This window comes from Callithrix jacchus, chromosome 6, assembly GCF_049354715.1.
Source record: "Callithrix jacchus isolate 240 chromosome 6, calJac240_pri, whole genome shotgun sequence".
Classification (NCBI taxonomy): Eukaryota; Metazoa; Chordata; class Mammalia; order Primates; family Cebidae; genus Callithrix; species Callithrix jacchus.
The window spans coordinates 159,335,789-159,354,085 of record NC_133507.1 but is presented as its reverse complement, the minus strand read 5'-3'; the positions used below and the strand labels follow the sequence as shown (position 1 = coordinate 159,354,085).

At 45.4% G+C, this 18,297-nt stretch overlaps 1 protein-coding gene across 5 annotated transcripts in view; it reads right to left on the bottom strand.

Moving 5' to 3' along the window:
• The window catches only part of UBE2F (ubiquitin conjugating enzyme E2 F (putative)), an 80,522-nt gene that overhangs the window by 8,998 nt on the left and 53,227 nt on the right, over positions 1-18,297 (bottom strand). For all 5 annotated transcript variants that reach the window (XM_035306203.3, XM_002749956.6, XM_054258086.2 and 2 more), the window contains 4 exons: positions 11,548-11,618; positions 6,706-6,763; positions 5,095-5,127; positions 1,644-1,706 (listed from right to left, as the gene is read on the bottom strand). In XM_035306203.3, the coding sequence (XP_035162094.1) occupies positions 1,644-1,706; positions 5,095-5,127; positions 6,706-6,763; positions 11,548-11,618 (225 nt within the window). The remainder of the gene's footprint in view (positions 1-1,643; positions 1,707-5,094; positions 5,128-6,705; positions 6,764-11,547; positions 11,619-18,297) is intronic.

Here is an 18,297-nt window from a genome sequence, read left to right as displayed (position 1 = left end):
AGCACTTTGGGAGGCTGAGGCGGGTGGATCACGAGGTCAAGAGATCGAGACCATCCTGGTCAACATGGTGAAACCCCGTCTCTACTAAAAATAAAAAAATTAAAAAAAATTAGCTGGGCACGGTGGCGCGTACCTGTAATCCCAGCTACTCAGGAGGCTGAGGCAGGAGAATTGCCTGAACCCGGGAGGCGGAGATTGCGGTGAGCCAAGATCGCACCATTGCACTCCAGCCTGGGTAACAAGAGCGAAACTCCGTCTCAAAAAATAAAACCCTCGTATTTAAGATGTGTGCACAAAAGACATTCATTACATTATTGTTTGTAGTTGGAAAAAAAAAAAAACCCCTAAGAAGAAAACCTGAATGCCCACCAAGAAGACAATGGTTAGAAACAAAATATAGTGGAGCCACTATATGGAAATACAGTGTGGCTCCTGAAATGAATGAGGGATCATTTATGCACCGCATTAGGGGAGAAAACCTTTTAGAAGTGGAACTGAAGATGAAAAGTAATGACCAGGGGGAGCTCTCTGAACCTTTACAAGCTCAGGGTGCTGCCCTAAAAACTAAGTAAATAAAAATGATAATGAGTAATGAATAGGATCTCATTATTTTGGGTAAAAATCAAAACCAAATGTGTATGAATGTGGATGACCTCAGCAAAAGGTGTGGAAGGGTAAGATGAACTGCTGGAGGCTGGGAGGGTGTGACACCGTCCATTTCTCCTTCTATGTTCCTACCCTTTATTTATTTATTTAGAGACAGAGTCTCACTCCGTCACCCAGACTGGAGTGCAGTGGCACAATCTTGGCTCACTCAACTTCCCACACACAAGCAATCCTCCGACCTTAGTCTCCTGAGTAGCTGGAACCACGGGTGTGTGCCACCATGCACCTGGCTAATTTTTGTAAAGAGAGAGTTTCGACATGTTGCCCAGGCTGGTCTCAAAGCAATCTGAGCTCAAGCAATCTGCCCACCTTGGCCTCCCAAAGGTTGGGATTACAGGTATAATCACAGCGTCACCATGCTAGTGCTAAACTTGTTATAAATTACTCATACTAAATTCCACCAGGAAATCACGTCAAATAAAAATCACTTCTCGGGTGGGCAACGTGGTTCATGCCTATAATCCCAGTACTTTGGGAAGACAAGGCAGGAGGATCGTTTAAGGCCAAGAGAGTTCAAGACCAGCTTGGTAAACAAAGTGAGATCCCATCGCTACAAAAAAAAAAGTAAAAAAATCAGCTGAGTGTGGTGTTGTCCGCCTGTGGTCCCAGCTACTCAGGAGACTGAAGTGGGAGGATCACTTGGGCCTAGGAGGTGGAAGCTGCAGTGAGCCACGACTGCAACACTGCACTCCAGCCTGGGTGACAGAGTGAAGTCTTGTCTCAATAAAAACAAAAAACAAAACACACACCAATCTGGAACCTGAGCAAATGGCAAAGCAGTGCTGCTAGGCTCATGTCTCTAACCTTGGGTAAAGCATTTTCCTGGAGTTACAAACATTTACTATACCATATTATTTATAAATTGCGTTGAATTCCAGCCTTGCATCCCACCACTCTCAGTTTCTTATTTATCCAATCAAGAGACTGTAGTAACCGTCTTTGTGACAAGTACATCTACCTGGAATAACCTGGCTCACCTTGTCCCGCAAATGATGTTCTGCAGCTTCAATATTCAGTGGGTCATCAAAATTCAAAAGATCCTTAAAAAGAGAGAAACTTAAAGTAAACATTGGAAGACTGGTTTTTCTGCTATTGAAGGCTTCATTTCATGATACAGTAAGAAGTCTAATTAGCAAATGGCAGACCAAACTGGAGAGCTAAGAATCCCACTAAGAACTCAAGTGCTCGTGATAGGAAAGTATCGAACATGTGGGTATTTTTTTCAAAATGGTGACTGACAACTGACTGAAAGAAGGTATCTCTGACATGTCAGAGATATGCTGGCATGCAGTTCTACAAAGTTTGGTGAAGATGGAGAAAACAGAATAAAAACCACTCTCATCAAGCATTTCCAAATAAAAATCCCCTTCTTTTCCATAAAAATTAACTTTTTCTTCTGTGATTAACAGCTTTGACTTTTTGAACCAATGGGTTCTCTTGGGGGCCTTCCCTGAACTTTCCTTTATCTCCTTACTCTGCTTCACCAAGACTCCCACTCACAGCCAGTAATGACAACATCTGGAACCTGAGCCAACTGCAGAGCAGTGCTGCTAGGCTCGTGTCCCCAGACTCAGGAGAGGGTGCCAGACCCAACCTCCCTGGAAAAGTACTGGAATGGCCACTCCCCTCAGCCCCAAGAAGCACTCTGGACTTTGGAACAGAAACCGCGTCTTATCTTCATACTGCTCATCCCTCTTGTTGAAAACCAAGGGGGCTTTCCCGGGTACGGTGGCTCATGCCTGTAATCCCAGCACTTCGGGAGGCTGAGGCAGGCACATCACCTAAGGTCAGGAGTTCGAGACCACGCTGGCCCACATGGTGAAACCCCATCTCTATTAAAAATACTAATATTAGCTGGGCACGGTGGCACATGCCTGTAGTCCCAGCTACTCAGGAGGCTGAAACAGGAAAACTGCTTGAACCTGGAGGTGGAGGTTGCAGTGAGCTGAGATGACGCCACTATATTTCAGCCTGGGCAACAGAGCACGACTGTCTCAAAAAGAAAAAAAGGAAAAAATCAGGGGGCTCAATTTGTCCTTATGATGAGTCACTGCTTTCCAATGCAGGCTGTAGGATGGATCATTGTCAAGACAACCATATTTTTCTTCAGGAATTATGTTAAGTTTGGGGACGATGTTCCTGGCGATTAATATGGCTATTACCATTAAAATGTCACAAAATAGCAAAGAAATACTGTAAATCTCTATAGTCATTCACAGCTGGAAAACTAGATTCCAAGTCCTAGAAAAAGGCAAAAATGTAAAGTACATATTATATAAAGACTGTATCAGACACACCAAATTCCTTATCTTCTTTACCGTATGTTAGACTTAAAATAAATTAGTTGGTCAGAATTTACAAAGGTTTGGAGCGCTTAGAGATGGCTGTAGTAGACTTCTCTTAATTTTTTTTTTTTTTTTGATAGGGAATTTCGCTCTTGTTGCCCAGGCTTGAGTGCAATGGTGCGATCTTGGCTCACTGCAACCTCCACCTCCTAGATTCAAGCAATTCTCCTGCCTCAGTCTTCCAAGTAGCTGGGATTACAGGCACTTACCACCACACCTGACTAATTTTTTGTATTTTTTTTTCTTTCCTCCCCTTAATTTCCCTGTAGCAAGTCGGCAGTCAAAACCTATTCAGAGCCAAGGAACCTAAGGCAGACGTGGTAGACTCCAGAAAAAAAACATCATGGTGGCTGGTGACAATGACATGTGGGGCCCCAAGATGGGCCTGAGTTCGCATCTGTCCTCTTTGACTCACTCAATAAAATCTGGAGATGCCAAGACTCAACATTACAATGGAGCACAACTGCCAGAGATTTCAAATTAGGCTCCAGAAATAAAACTTCATTCACTTCAAAGAAAAAGCCAAAGACAGAAGCAGAACAAAGTGGCTGAGACCAGCAGAAAACTGTCCAGTCCAGGTCTCCATCAGGTATTACCTCCCATGGAGATTCAGGGAGAGCCAGAAATTGCTGGAAGTGCTTGGTTTCTCTGCTTGTGTGACGGGGTTTCACCAGGTAACATCAGACAGGAAGATAAAAGGTAGGCAGGGACTCATAGTTTAGTTTGAGGCTCTGCTGTTTTTTCTTTTGCTGAAGATAAGAACAAGAATACTGCGCCCCCAGATGACAGGACAAGAAACAGCAGACCTGCCCCTAGTTCAACTGAGTCCTGCAGGTGCATCTGCTGTAGGCCACAGCCAATGCCCCACATGACACCGGCCAGGAGGATGCCCAGAAAACAGCCCACTGCCCTGGGTGGACTATCTAAGATCACAGAGGCACCTTAGGCTTTATCAAAAATAGCAAAAACCTGTTTTTTCACAGATCTCTGAAGCTCATTTCTTTAAAAGCACTTTTATGAATCAAAAAGTAAACATTCTAAGGAACATATAATATTGTATAAAAAAAATCCAACCAACAGCTTTTAGTTGAGTCCATTTAGCCTCTCCCTGCCCTGAGGGCCACTGTCTGAGGAGCGCTGCCTCCTGAGAAGAGCAAGCTTCAGCAGCCTGACACCGACAAAAAGACAACTCTGAGGTTCTACATGCATGCAAAGCCTTCCAGGCCGGTAACCACATAACCATCCACCCCAACCAGGACACCTGGGAGGTGACAGGGCCACTCCCTGGGCTGGCAGTGCAGCCACAGGCACAGACACGAACTGGGCCAAGTGAGCCCAGGGTAATTAATGGCCACCCTGCTGGAAGGGACTAAAGCAAGTGGAATCAGCTTTGTCCCCCAGAAAGTGCTCAGCAGGGCAGACTGCTGTGTCCCCTGCCCAAGACAGCCTCCCCACATGTCACTGCAAAGGCCCCTCATTCCCCACCTCATTGTTCTACTTCTGACTCATACAAGTGCAACAAAAAAAAGGTGTAACTATGTAACTATTTGCATGGTATTTTTTAATTTATTATTTTTTTTGGAGACAGGTCTTGCTATGTTGCCCAGGCTGGTCTTGAACTCATGGGCTCAGGTGATCCTCCTGCCTCAGCTTCCCAATGTGCTAGGATTACAGGTGTGAGGCACCATGCCCAGCCAGCATGTTGTTTGTTTTTTTTGTGTGTGTATCTGTCTTTTGAGGCAGAGTCTCTAACACCCAGGCGGAGTACACTGGTACAATCTGAACTCATGGCAACCTCTGCCTCCAGGGCTCAAGAAATTCTCTGACCTTAGCCTTCCAAGTAGCTGGGACTACAGGTGTGTGCTACTATGCCCAGCTAATTTTTTGTAGAGACAGGGTTTGGTCATGGTCTCCAACTCCTGGGCTCAAGTGATCTGTGCAAAGTGCTAGGATTATAGGTGTGAGCCACTGTGCACAGCCCATGTTTCATTTTTAACATGGTTTTCTGTTAACCTTAATGCAATGTTTAAAACCAGCAAAAAGGAAATCGAGAAAAACTTGGGATTTTGATCACCATACTTACAGTAAACAAAGAGTTTAATCCCCAAACAACATCCTGAAATAAAAAAGAAAACAAGTTTCAGGCCATTGTGCACCTAAAGTCTTTTAAACCCACGATGAAGAAATACACACTGTACTGTATCAAAGCCTGTCTCCAGCATGGCTTGTTTTTCTAAAGATAGAAAATAAAAATAACTTCTTTTCAAGTATAACAAACAACTCTGGAAAATGCAAAGAGATGAGCAGTCTCAGGTAGTAAATATCAAATCAAAGAGAACATCAGTGACCCTTCCAGTCAGACCTGACAAGCCCACTCCTGCACGGCAGGGCCCACAGGCCGGTGTCTGCACAGGGGCTCTACCTTAAATCACTCTTAGCTGTTTCCACCAAATATAGTCCGACTTCTAAAAAGCCACCTTTAGAATAAAGTCTGTTGTGTTACATCTACCGCCTCTTGGGGTTGTAGATAAGTTATTACCTCATTCTACTAAGTTTTCTTAATAACTTTGCTTTAGCTATTCAAAGAATCATGGAAGATTCACAATTCAAGGATCAGAGACTTTCATTACCTAAAACTGAAAGCCAGTATTGTTCTACATGTACTATTTGCATCTGTGAATCACAAATTCATTCTCCATTTTCCTCTTCATCAACTCAAGAGTTTTTAGGCCTGTTCTCATGCTCATCCCATACTCTTTGCAAGTTGGTAATTTTATTTGTCCTTCTCTGCTTTCTCTAGTCCATCAGTCCATCCACCCACCCGTCCCTGACCTTCCAATGTGAGCCAGGCCTAGGGTTGGAGTGTGGGTAAAGATGAGCCCTCAACCTGAGAAAGGGGGGTGGACAGGTGGGCAGGGCAGCAGGCCAGCACTGTCCACGAGATGGGTTCCCCAGATCACCCACCCTGGGAGGAGAGGCTCCAGAGGCAATGACAGCCTCTGAGCCTGAGGGGAGCAGGAGCCTGCCAGGTAGAGGGCTAGAGGAGAGGACTGCCTTCCAGGTAGAGGCATGGCCTGCAGAGGGAAAGTTCTGAGAGGGCAGGACATTCCTAGAGCATGGGGAGAGGCTAAGAAAAGACTGGGTGGGCTGCCCACAGTGGCAGAGACTACAGCTCGGAGGAGCTGAGTCAGTACTGCATGCAGTCTGCAGTGTCCCCTGATGCTGGACCTGAGCCAAAACCCCCTTTCCTGTGCTGTTCCCCTAGGGTCCCTGCCTGGTGTTAGGTACCCAACACTTGATGGTCGTCTCTGGCCATAGGGAGTAGTCTGCACATCAGTTTGCTGTTCTTTCTCCAACATCTAGTGGGCTGAAGAGCTCAAGACATACCTGTTAAATGAATGGTGGCCATGAGGTTTCCTATGTGGCGAGTAGTTTGGCCGTGAAACCTGCAGTTTGAGCTCCTATCTCTGGTTCTAGAATGGTGCCTGGCAAAGCTGACAAGGATGCTCATCTGGCCCAAACTGACTGAGGTCAGTGACTAAGTAGCCCCACGCAGCAGGGAGAAGAGGAGGCAGGTTGTGCCTGGCCACTGGTGTGGATGTGACAGGTAAGGACATGTGCTGCTTTCTCAGGAGGCTGGCTACTGCAGGGAGAGGACCACAGGGACAACTTATGATCAAGGCACAGACTCTACCTTTAATGTTCTCGTGGGAGCCCAGCCAGTGCCGTCAATAGAATGTTCTCTCAGTAAACTAAAAAAGAAAAGTAACACACAGTGGTTAGTGAGGAGCGGTCATGGGCGCCCTGCATGCTGCCGACTAGTCCTCTCGGTATGTGTTTTATCTTCACCTATGCCATGCAGGAGATACTTTTTATCAAACCCATCTTTTCCTCTGTGGCTTGTCCGCTCCCTCTTGCTGAGGAAGGCATTTCTACCTCCAAGGTTATAAACATATTCAATTATAATGTCTTGTGTTATGTGTGTCTATTTGTTGTAATACTTGACATGGAAGTTTTGGGCAAAGAAAAAGCATGTTTAAAATAACACATAACGAAAATCTGTCAATTTAATATTCAGAAAATGACAATGGTGGCTGCGTGTGGTGGCTCAAGCCTGTAATCCCAGCATTCCAGGAGGCTGAGGTAAGGTGGGAGGATCACTTGAGCCCAGGAGACTGAGATCAGCCTGGGCAACAGAGGGATTTCCTGTCTCTACTAAAAATTAAAAATTAGCCAGGCACAGTGGTGCACGCCTGTAGTTCCGAAGGCAGGAGGACTGTCTGAGTCCAGGAATTCGAGGTTGCAGTGAGCTGTGATCGTACCCTCAAACCTGCACTCCAACCTGGGAAGAGTGTGAGGACTATTCTGTCTCAAAAAGAAAATGACAATGGCAACTAAATGACAAGATGACAACAGGAGTAACAGAAGCTTTTATCTTATTATGTGTATGTCAGGCACAATCCCAGGTGCTGTGCCATTAAATTGACTTAATGCCTATAACCACCTGTGGAGGAAGTACCACTGTTTCCCTGTCTCATACAGGAGGGAACCAAGGCACAGAGAAGACATGCCCAAGGGCACACGCCTCATGAACAGTGTTGTTCTTCCAACCTGGGCAGCTTACTGGCACCGATGCTCTGAAACACTGCTGATGCAAGTTAACAATGATAGGAGCTCCCAGCATACGACATTTTAGTAACCTTTTTTTTTTTTTTTCTTTTTTTTAAGTTCCAAAGAAAAAGCTTGAGTTTAAAGATTAATCCAAAATTCTGGATATCAGTCAGTCCTTAGGTGGGGAGCCCATGCTCAGGGAAGGCACACCAGGACTCAGGGGTTTGGTGAGGCCCTATTTCTGAAGCTAGTACCTGAGAGTCCTGGTCATTACTGTCTACCGGCTGCAAAGGTACCTCATATACTCGCATGGAAATGACCATTCCAGTGCTCACTTCCACAGCACATATGCTCAAACTGGGATGATACAGAGAAGACTGGCATTTTCACAGCAATCTTAAAAAGTAAAAAAATTTTTAAAATAATTTTAAAAAGATTAAATGATCATCCCATATTTTGAAAAAGTATAATTTATTGCCAAGTTTCCTTCTGGAGATAAAATTACATTTGTTGAATTATTTTATTATGCTGTGGCTTTGATCTGCACATAAAATATCAGGCTTTACAGGCTACACTTGTTACCTCTAATAAACTTATTTGAATTAGAGTCTTTAAATTCACGTAAATCAATTTAGATCAGGATAAAAGTAGGTAGAGTTTGAATCAAAGTTATAATCTTAATTGTCTATGAAGATCAGATTAAAAAAACAGATAACTAACCTTAAATTGATGATTAAAGTTTACTTTTACCCTTCCTTAAAAAGAAAAAAAGAGAGGACAGGCATGGTGGCTCATGCCTGTAATCCTAGCACTTTGGTTTGGGAGGCCAAGGTCGGCAGATCACGAGGTGAATAACATGGTGAAATCCCGTCTCTACTAAACATACAAAAATTAGCCGGGCATGGTGGCACGCACCTGTAGTCTCAGCTACTTGGAAGACTGAGGCAGGAAAATTGCTTGAAACCAGGAGGCGGAGGTTGCAGTGAGCTGACATTGTGCCACTGCACTCCAGCCTGGGCGACAGAGCAAGACTCTGTCTCAAAAAAAAAAAAAAAAAAGGGAAACTCAAATCATGTACCCTACCAACTGGCTGGATGTCTTTCTACCCTACAGAGGTATTGGTGACTTATAGATCTGAATTGCCAACTTTTGAATAACTTTTTGGGAACCAAGTCAAATCCTAGTGGCTATATTTTGTTACTAGAATGATCTAGCTAATCCTTTTCTTATATAGATCTTAATGCAACCTTCAGTTATATATTTGGCATTTATTTGTTGAATGCCTGTTTCACCCATAAAAGCAGGGAATGCTAATTGCTCTGCCAGTGCCTAGGCTCAATCAATATTAGCTGAATGAAGGGGAAGGAAGCTCACTCTGAGCTTTGCCATTGACAGCACAGGCAGAGCAGGATGGCTTAGCATCTGGCTGGAGCAGGTAATGGGGAGGCAAGGCCAGCCCAGCATGTGGTGGCCACCAGTTTGGACAGCAGTGAGGCTCATCAGGGGTGCAATGCCCCCAGGTACTGAGGAAGTTCTAGCCTGGCCTCACAGAGGATAGTCCCAGTGAGAGCTCAGGAGACAGAGACACTTGGCTATTAGAGATATTATTATTCAAGGAGGCAGAGGACACACCAGGAGCTGGAACAGAAGCTTGGGCTCTAGGAGAAGCTTAAACTGAGCTCTTGACTTGGGCCCTCCAATCCCACTGACATGGAGCCTCTGACCATGTGCCAGAGCAAGGGGAGGGCCCCTGCTGGTATGACAAGGTGGAACCAGAGCAACTCTCTCTGTAAGAGGAAAGTGCTCCTGTGCGCCAGAAATGAAAGGCAGGCCCATGGAGCACCAGGCACCAATCAGTCCCACTATGGGAAGAGCCGAGGTCACCACAAACCAGAGGGGTGGCTGGGCTTTTCTTTCCCTTTATTCAGAACACACCACAACCCTGCCACTGGACACCGTCTGCTTTTCACTAACAAGGTGGTCCCTGCACATCAATCTGGCACATTATTTCCTTAGATTAAATCCCTAGAAGTGAAGCTGACAAGTCTAATGGTACATACAAGTTAAAGGCAGTCTGCATGACTGAAGGACCAATGAAAGGTGTGCAAATATAGGCACCCTCCAACAATGAGAGAGCCTGTTCACTCTCTGTCACCCGCCCCCTGCAAGAAAACCATGAGATGTGGCTTACCACTGATTAGACTTGTGCCTGCCAATCTGACTGGGGTAAGCCGCACCTCATGGCTTCCGCACTTTTCTCTGGTTACTGATTAAGAGTGAACACCTCCTCAGATATTTACTGCCCACCTCTATTTCTCCTTATCACCTATTTGTAGCCAATGCCACATTTTTCCAGAGGAAGTATCCATCTTTTTTATAATGAATAGTAAGGACTATTTACATACCAAGGATGTTAATCCAGTTAATCATTTCTCCTTCCATTTTGTGTTCTTAATTTTTATGTGGTCAAATCTGACAATCTTTTCCCTCAAGATTTCTGGCTTTTGTATTAGGATACCATCTATTCATCCCTGTTAGGCTTTGCTAATCATCTGATTTCCCAGAAGATGGCAAAAAGGACAACAGAGCTTCCTATTCTGGACCCAGTTCTGACTGAGGCACAGGCAAGACAGGGAAGCAGAGTGTGGTCCCCCAGAAAGCAAGCCAGGTATCCTTGCAAGCACAGGAGGAATCGGGGTAGTGGGGGCCTGGACCAAATGCATTTATAATCTGCAACCAATGATGACGGAATTTTGACGTTTCAACACGTAAAGGACAGGTATGTAAAAGGGAAGATGCTTTTTAAAAAGGTATGCCTGGTAAAACGTATTTCCAACTATCTGTGAAAACTGAAGCTGATAGTGAAGAAAGGGAGCAGTCTATACAAAAATAAAATGGGCAAATGGGCACTAACTGTACTTCTGAAGAGAAAGGCATCCTGCTGTAAGGTTTCCAGCAGCCATGGCTCACACATGTCCTTTCAAAGGTGATTCGTGTTTACTTAGGAGAGAGGAACAAAAGAAAAGAGATGCGGAGGTTGAGCATGAGCACTGACGTAGGCCACTGATCATATTTCATGTTGGAAGTAGGAGAAACGTGCTAAGGAAACGCTTCATGCCTACTTTCCAAACTGGCTGAGTGTGAGGTACATACGGGTAAATAACCAGCCTGAAGTCTCAGCTGCCCCAAGTGGGGCGGGGCTGGACTCGGGTCCACGTGGTCTGGTATCAAAGCCCCTGCAATCAACCTTGCTGCCTTAAAGTAATGAAAGGGACAAAGTGCAGGAAAAATAAAGCCCAAATGTGAAACTTATTTTAAAAACCAACCCACCTATACATCTTTTCCAGCAAACTTAGGAGGAGAGGTCACTGACCCCTGACATTCTGTCATGTTGGGGATCAGGGACACAAGTCACAGCAGACATGAAGCTCCAAAAGGCTGCCTGCCCTAAGTGCCATGACACCTATTAGGACTGTTTTGGTAGAGAGGGCAGCTTAAATACAAGTGCCCAAGGTCGTCTTAAGCCTGCCATCTACATCTTTTCTCCTAGGTATCTATCATTAATCCTATTTTCTCATCTTAGCTAAAATCAGCCACATGGAGAGAATGTGGTCTCTCATTTAAATAGGAGTGGAACAAGATAAGGGACTCCAGGGGTCCATCCTGGAAAGGCAAGGAAGCTGCACTAAGAATGTAGCAGGGCTGTGGCCCCCAGAGGGCTACCAGAGGACACTGGTCTGTTGGCAGAAGGTAGGGTAGGGTTTGGGAGCAGGCAGGCAACCACAGCTACTTCGGCTGAGTCTAAGCCCTTCCTAATCTTGGCCATGCTTCAAAGTCTTCTCTCAGAGGAGACAACACATTTAAGAGCCCGACGCTCATACACGACACTCATAAATGTAGAAGAAAGAGAAGACGAGAAACTCACCTCAGACATATTTCCCCTGTCTCTGTGATGTTGGGGTGCCAGATCTTGGTCAGGCATTTCACTTTGGGAGGCTGCAACACAGAGAAAATGAGAGAGATCACACCAACAGTCTCCGCGAATCAGATCTCCAGGCCAGGGCCTTACCACATCCCCTGTCTAGATGCTGTTTCATGGCTTACTCAGTGTGCCATGTGACTCCCTGGGCATGTATTCAACCTTGAATACTCGCTCACCTCACCTACGAGGCATATATCAACGTGCTGCATCCGCAAGGGCCAGGCTCAGCAGCGAGTATGCCCGTGGGCTTCTGAGCTCCTCTCTACAAGCCCCACGTGTCCTGCCGGCTGATAGTGCTGGTGACTGGACCTCTGTCACCTCCCATACCCCCTGGGTTTGAGACTACAGGTGTCCACAGTGCACTCTAGGGAATAGTTCTGCATCCTCTGGCCTAAATCAAACCAGAAGCCCCCGAGGCCTTTGCACCAAAAGTTGCTAACTATGGCTGAAAGTTACTGCTACTTACAAGAACAGCCTGTTCCCTCTGATGGATTTTTCTGAAGATGCTACTGTCACATACATTTTCCTAGGTGAAAGCCCTAGTCCATGTTATACTTAAAGGGAGAAAGAGAATGAAAATGAATTTGTGGGGATAAAGTATATCAACATCATTTATGACTTGGCAGGTTTGGATGAAGTTCTTTTAAGATTTTTCTAGGTCAGGCACGGTGGGAGGCCACCTAAGAGGAGAAAATATAATTAACGACAGATATCCAGGAGAAAAAATCTCAGCACTTTGGGAGGCTGAAGTGGGAGGACTGCTTGAGGCCAAGGGTTAGAGATCAGCCAGGGCAATACAGCAAGATCTTGTCTCTCCAGAGAAAAAGGAAAAAAATGAGCTGGGCATGGTAGCTCCTGCTTGTAGTCCCAGCTACTCAGGAGGCTGAGCTGGGAGAATCACTTGAGCTCAGGAATTGGAGGCTGCAGTGAACTATGATTGCACCATTGTACTCCAGCCTGGGTGACTGAGTGAGACCCTGCCTCCAAACCAGAAAACAAAACAACAGATTTCTCTATTACAAAGGCAATCCATACTCAGAGAAAAGGACAACAAAAATGAAAATAAATAGATATAAATACATAATAAATTACGTTGTCTTTCACTTTTGTTTTTTTATGTAAGAATACATATACTCCTCCATCATAACTCTACCCAGAAATAATGTGACACCTGATGTACATGTATTCACGCCTGCAATATACTAATTTTTCTTTATAGAATAAAGCTGTGCTACATATGTTTTAGTTATTTCTGCCATCATTTCAGATGACATCCTGCATTCCATGGTAGTCCTGCCTGCGCTTAACAAGCACTTGCCTACCTCTGGGTCCTTAGGTTGCTCCCTCTTCTCCCAGCCCTGCTCTATCAAAAAATGCCCAAATCTTTGCTCACACTCTGGATGAAATGTCTCCTCGGATGAAGCCCAGGAAGAGGATCTGCTGGTCAGAACCCTAGCTTCTGGTACACTGCTTGTGTCCTTCAGAAGATGTGACACACCCCCCACACACACAACCTACAGTGAGGGAGAGGGTCTCTGCTCCAGGACCTCCCACAGCAAGTCTCCTTGGTTAATATGCAGTAAGTGTCAAATCACAGGATCTCATCAGAAAGGTCATCTCAAAAAACAATCAACCCTTTGTGAAATGGGTAACATGTTCCCTGTTTATCATTTGCTATTAATTTTTATTTATGATATTTCTGAGGTTTTTTATTTTTGTAATCAAATTTTTATCTTTGATGCCACACTTAGAAAATACTTCATTATCCAAATATCCTCTTTAACTTTCCAGTAAACTTTTACAGTTTCATCTTTTCATTTATTTGTATAAAGCAAAAATACTTTTTCAACACCCTAATGAGTATTCTTTCTAATTTCAAAATACTACAAAATCAGTAGACTAAAAAAAAAAAGATTAAACTGACAGTGCAAATGCATATGTCTGAGGACACAGAATTTAGGTTCAGAATGAGTTTAAATACATTTCACATTGTGCTTTCCTACAAATAAATGAGAATGCGTTTAATAGAAAGGAGGAACTGCATCTTTCCCTTCCAGAGGCATTTGAGCTGCAGACTGCCACTCAGGGCAGGGCTGTGTGCACCCCTCTGAGTCACTGGATAGTGGCAGTCTAGTGTTAGGCCGAGTCACCAACTCTCAGTTTCTGCATCAACTTAGAAAATTGGCAAACTCACTCTCCCTCCCAAGCAGGTGCCCCTTCTGCAGAGGCCCTCGCACATGACCATCCAGCCTGTACTACCCACATCTCCCAAAGGCTTGGCGGGTATTTGCCCTTCCTCCTGTCCCTTTCACACCTTCCGCAGTTTGATGTTAACACAGATGCCTGCTTTTGTCAATGGTTCTTTTAACTGTGGTTCCAGAACAAATGGCAAAACTCTGCACCTGGCTTCTGACACATATACTTTCCAAACTAAACTGGGTCCATAGCCCCTTCCCCCCAACCCCAGTGGCCCACAGCTAGACAAGCAAGAAATGCCCAGCCCTCCCACATTTCCCCTCAGTGCTTGGCACGGCCACCATCACTCACTCTGCCAGGAGTCTAATCTATGACAAATGTGGACTTTCAAACCAACAGGGAAGTGGGTTATTCAGTGGGCCGCTGGCTACCCATGTGGAAAAACGCAATGTTCCAGATATATTAAAATTAAACATAAAAGAGAATTATAGGAGGAGTAGAAGAAAATGCAGATGATCATCTTGGGCTTTAAGCATTTCATAACATACAAAACTCAAACAGCGAAACAAAAAAACCAAATTTGTACAACAACTAAAGATGACAAATGCAAAACAAAGAAAGTATTTATAGCATAGCTAAAAAAAGCTAAGAAAAAAGTCTCACATACTTTACATAAAAGAACGCTACTAGCGTTTTCCATTGGGGAAAAACAAGTATCCCCAATGGAAAAATAGGCAAAGGACATAATAACAGCTCATAAAAAATATAAAGAGCTAATTAGTAGGAAACAGTATTGAGCATCCAACTTAAGATGAAAATGCAGCTAGACGCAGTGGCTCACGCCTGTAATCCCAGCATTTTGGGAGGCTGAGACGGGTAGATCACAAGGTCAGGATGAGACCAGCCTGGCCAACATGGTGAAACCCTATCTCTGCCAAAAATACAGAATAAGCTGGGCACAGTGGTGCACTCCTGTAATCCCACCTACTCGGGAAGCTCAGGCAGGAGAATTGCTTGAATCTAGGAGGTGGGGGTTGCAGTAAGCCAAGATCGTACCAGTGCACTCCAGCCTAGGCGGCAGTGATACTCTGTCTCAAATTAAAAAAAAGAAAAGAAATGAAAATGCAATTGCTTGAACCTGGGAGGCAGAGGGTACAGTGAGCTGAGACTGTGCCACTGCACTCCAGCCTGGGTGACAGAGCTCTCAAAAAAAAGAAATGACAATCAGATATCAAATGAGATACCATTTCCTCCCAACATGGCAACAACAACAACAACAAAAAGGCAAATACTCCACCTTGGTAGGTGGTTAGGGAAAGGGAATTTTCAAACACTGATGGTAAGGATGCCAACTGGCATTCTTCTCTGGAAGGTAATTTAATAGGATTATCAAGAACCTTAAAATGGAGCATCAGTTACTCAATACCCACAATGCCATGTCTAGGAATTGATCCAGAGGAAAGAGGCAGACAGACCTAAGATGCATGTCCCGGACTCACCTCACAGCCCTGTTTGTTCTGGGGCAGCAGACCATAGCCTACAGACCATACCCAGGCTGGGACTGTTTTCACAGGGTCAAAGACTGGTTTTTACATTTTTAAAAGGTTGTTAAAAAAAAAAGAATATAGGACAGAAACCATATGTGGTACACAGAGTCTAAAATAATTATTACTTAGCCCTTTACGGAAAGTCTGCTTTATACTACAAAAGGTTGGTCAACCAGTGACCAATGATAAAGGACTGGTTTAAAATGACACATCATACAAAGAAGTGCTCTTATTAATGATGATGCAGTTGTGCGTTGACTGACATGAATGCATTATATCCATCGTATTATAATGGGAAAGCCCTGAGTTACCAGGCTATGCGTAGCATTACCCCATTGGTATGTGGGATTTATACTGTCTGCAGCAGACATTAGAGAGTCATGGTGATCCTCTCTGGGTGGAGAGATTACGGGTGATTAATATTCTATTTTTGCATGGCTGTGTTGTCTCAATTTCCTACAAAGTCTTATAATTTCATATGAAGAAGAAGGGTGAGTGGGAGTTCAAGTGTCACCTGTGGTGGTCGTCACTGCTAAGTGTCTCCGGCTCTCCTCCTCTACGGCCCAGGGCAGAACAGCCCTTCCTTAGTCCCTCCGGGCTGGCCATGACCAGGTAATCTGATTTGGCCAACAACATGTGAGGAGACGTGGCATCTTCACTTCCAGGAGGAAACTAGAGCCAAGAACAAAGAGCTCCAATCCTTTCTCCTGCTGCAGCACACAGCTTCCTCCAACCAGCTCCTGACCACATGCCTGAGGGCTGTGTGACACCACAGGCCAGGTGGGGTCTGGGCTAAGGCTCCCTCCTCCTCCAAGGCACCCCCAGGCCATGCCACATGCTCCTCCTCTGGACGGACCATTAGCCTGAGGAACAGCTATTCCCCACATCACCACCCAGGCTCCATACTACCATGTCAGTGTCTGTCTCCCCCGAGTCTGGAATTCTTAAAAGGTCCCAAGTTCCCATCCTTGGCCTCCAGCGTCTGACACGGAGCCTGGCACAATGTAGGGTCTCACTAAATGTTACCACATCAGTTTGGCCAGTTTCTAACCTGGCAAGTTACAAGGCAGGCTTCAGGCTAGGACTTATATTTCAGAGACAAAGGGACAAAAACACAAAGAAAATCTGAATTTTAGCTGTTGGGATATGGGGTGGGGGATTCCAAATAGACATTTTTCTTTTGAAAGTTTATTCTTTTTTTTTTTTTTTGAGACGGAGTTTCGCTCTTGTTACCCAGGCTGGAGTGCAATGGCGCAATCTCGGCTCACCGCAATCTCCGCCTCCTGAGTTCAGGCAATTCTCCTGCCTCAGCCTCCCGAGTAGCTGGGACTACAGGCACGCGCCACCATGCCCAGCTAATTTTTTGTATCTTTAGTAGAGACGGGGTTTCACCATGTTGACCAGGATGGTCTCGATCTCTTGACCTCGTGATCCACCCGCCTCGGCCTCCCAAAGTGCTGGGATTACAGGCTTGAGCCACCGCGCCCGGCCCCGAAAGTTTATTCTAAAATAATGATGAACTTTACTAAAAGTTTTCCAGATTCATAGTCTTAATAACAGACCTTCACTGCAAGAACTATAACTCTTAGGAGATAAGTCCTTATGAAGTACAGAAATTGTGTAACGTCAGTCATGGCGGTGAAGCAGAGGCACCCTGAGAAGCCCCAGCCCACCGCTAGGCTCCACACTGGCCACTGCTGTGTCTGCTCTCACTGGCCCATGTGGCACCCTCAGAGAGAGCCCTTACACTCTCTATCCTGAATGCCTGCCTATGAGATCTTCCTACATTGGTTGAATTATTTCATCTCTTTTTTACACTGTTAAGTTCACGGGGTGCAGAGAGGGGGCAACCACTGGACAGTCTGTATTTCTTGCCTAGTGTGGGAGGCACAGGCTACACACTGGAAACAAAGTGTGGGCAAGACAGCTGGTACTCCCTCAGGGCTTACAGCCCAGTGGGAAAGAGATGCTCGGGAGAGTCTGTAAGTAATGATTCATTATAAACATGGCAAATGCAACTACTTTTATGTTCAACCAAGTTGCCACACCCTAATGGTCCCCTGGAGACTCCCTGATGGGGACACCAGTGACATATGACAGCCCCTAAGGAAGTTGCCCCACACTTGCCTGAATGAGAAGCAGACAGGAAGAAAACACGAGAAGGGGACAGAAGGCTGGGTGCAGTGGCTCACACCTGTAATCCCAGCACTTTGGGTGGCCAAGGTGGGCGGATCACCTGCGGTCAGGAGTTCAAGACTAGCCTGGCCAACATGGTGAAACACCATCTCTACTACAAAAATAAAAATTAGCTGGGTGTGGTGGTGGGCACCTGTAATCCCAGCTACTCAAGAGGCTGAGGCAGGAGAATCGCTTGAATCCAAGAGGTGGAGGTTGTGGTGAGCTGAGATTGTACCATTGTACTCCAGCCTGGGCAACAAGAGTAACACTCCATCTCAAAAAAAAAAAAAAAAGCTGGGTGCGGTGGCTCATGCCTGTTAATCCCAGCACTTTGAGCTGAGGCGGGCGGATCACCTGAGGTCGGGGAGTTCGAGACCAGCCTGTAACATGGAGGGGTTACAACATGGAGAAATCCTGCCTCTACTAAAAATACAAAATTAGCCAGGCATGCTAATGCATGCATGTAATCCCAGCTACTCAGGAGGCTGAGGCAGGAGAATTGCTTGAACCCAGGAGGCAGAGGCTATGGTGAACCGAGATCGCACCATTGACTCCAACCTGGGCAAAACTCTGTCTCCAAAAAAAAGTCGGGGGAGGCAGATAAGGAGGAAAGGCTGGGGAGAGGAGAGGAAAGGACCTTATGGAAGCAGGGTGGGAACACGGTTCATGCAGAGCCACCAGCTGTTCTCAGTATTTCTGGGCTTGAGAAGATGAGGTTTTATTCCTGATGAAATCTGACCAGTCCATCATTTATGAAACTTCCAAAAGAGAC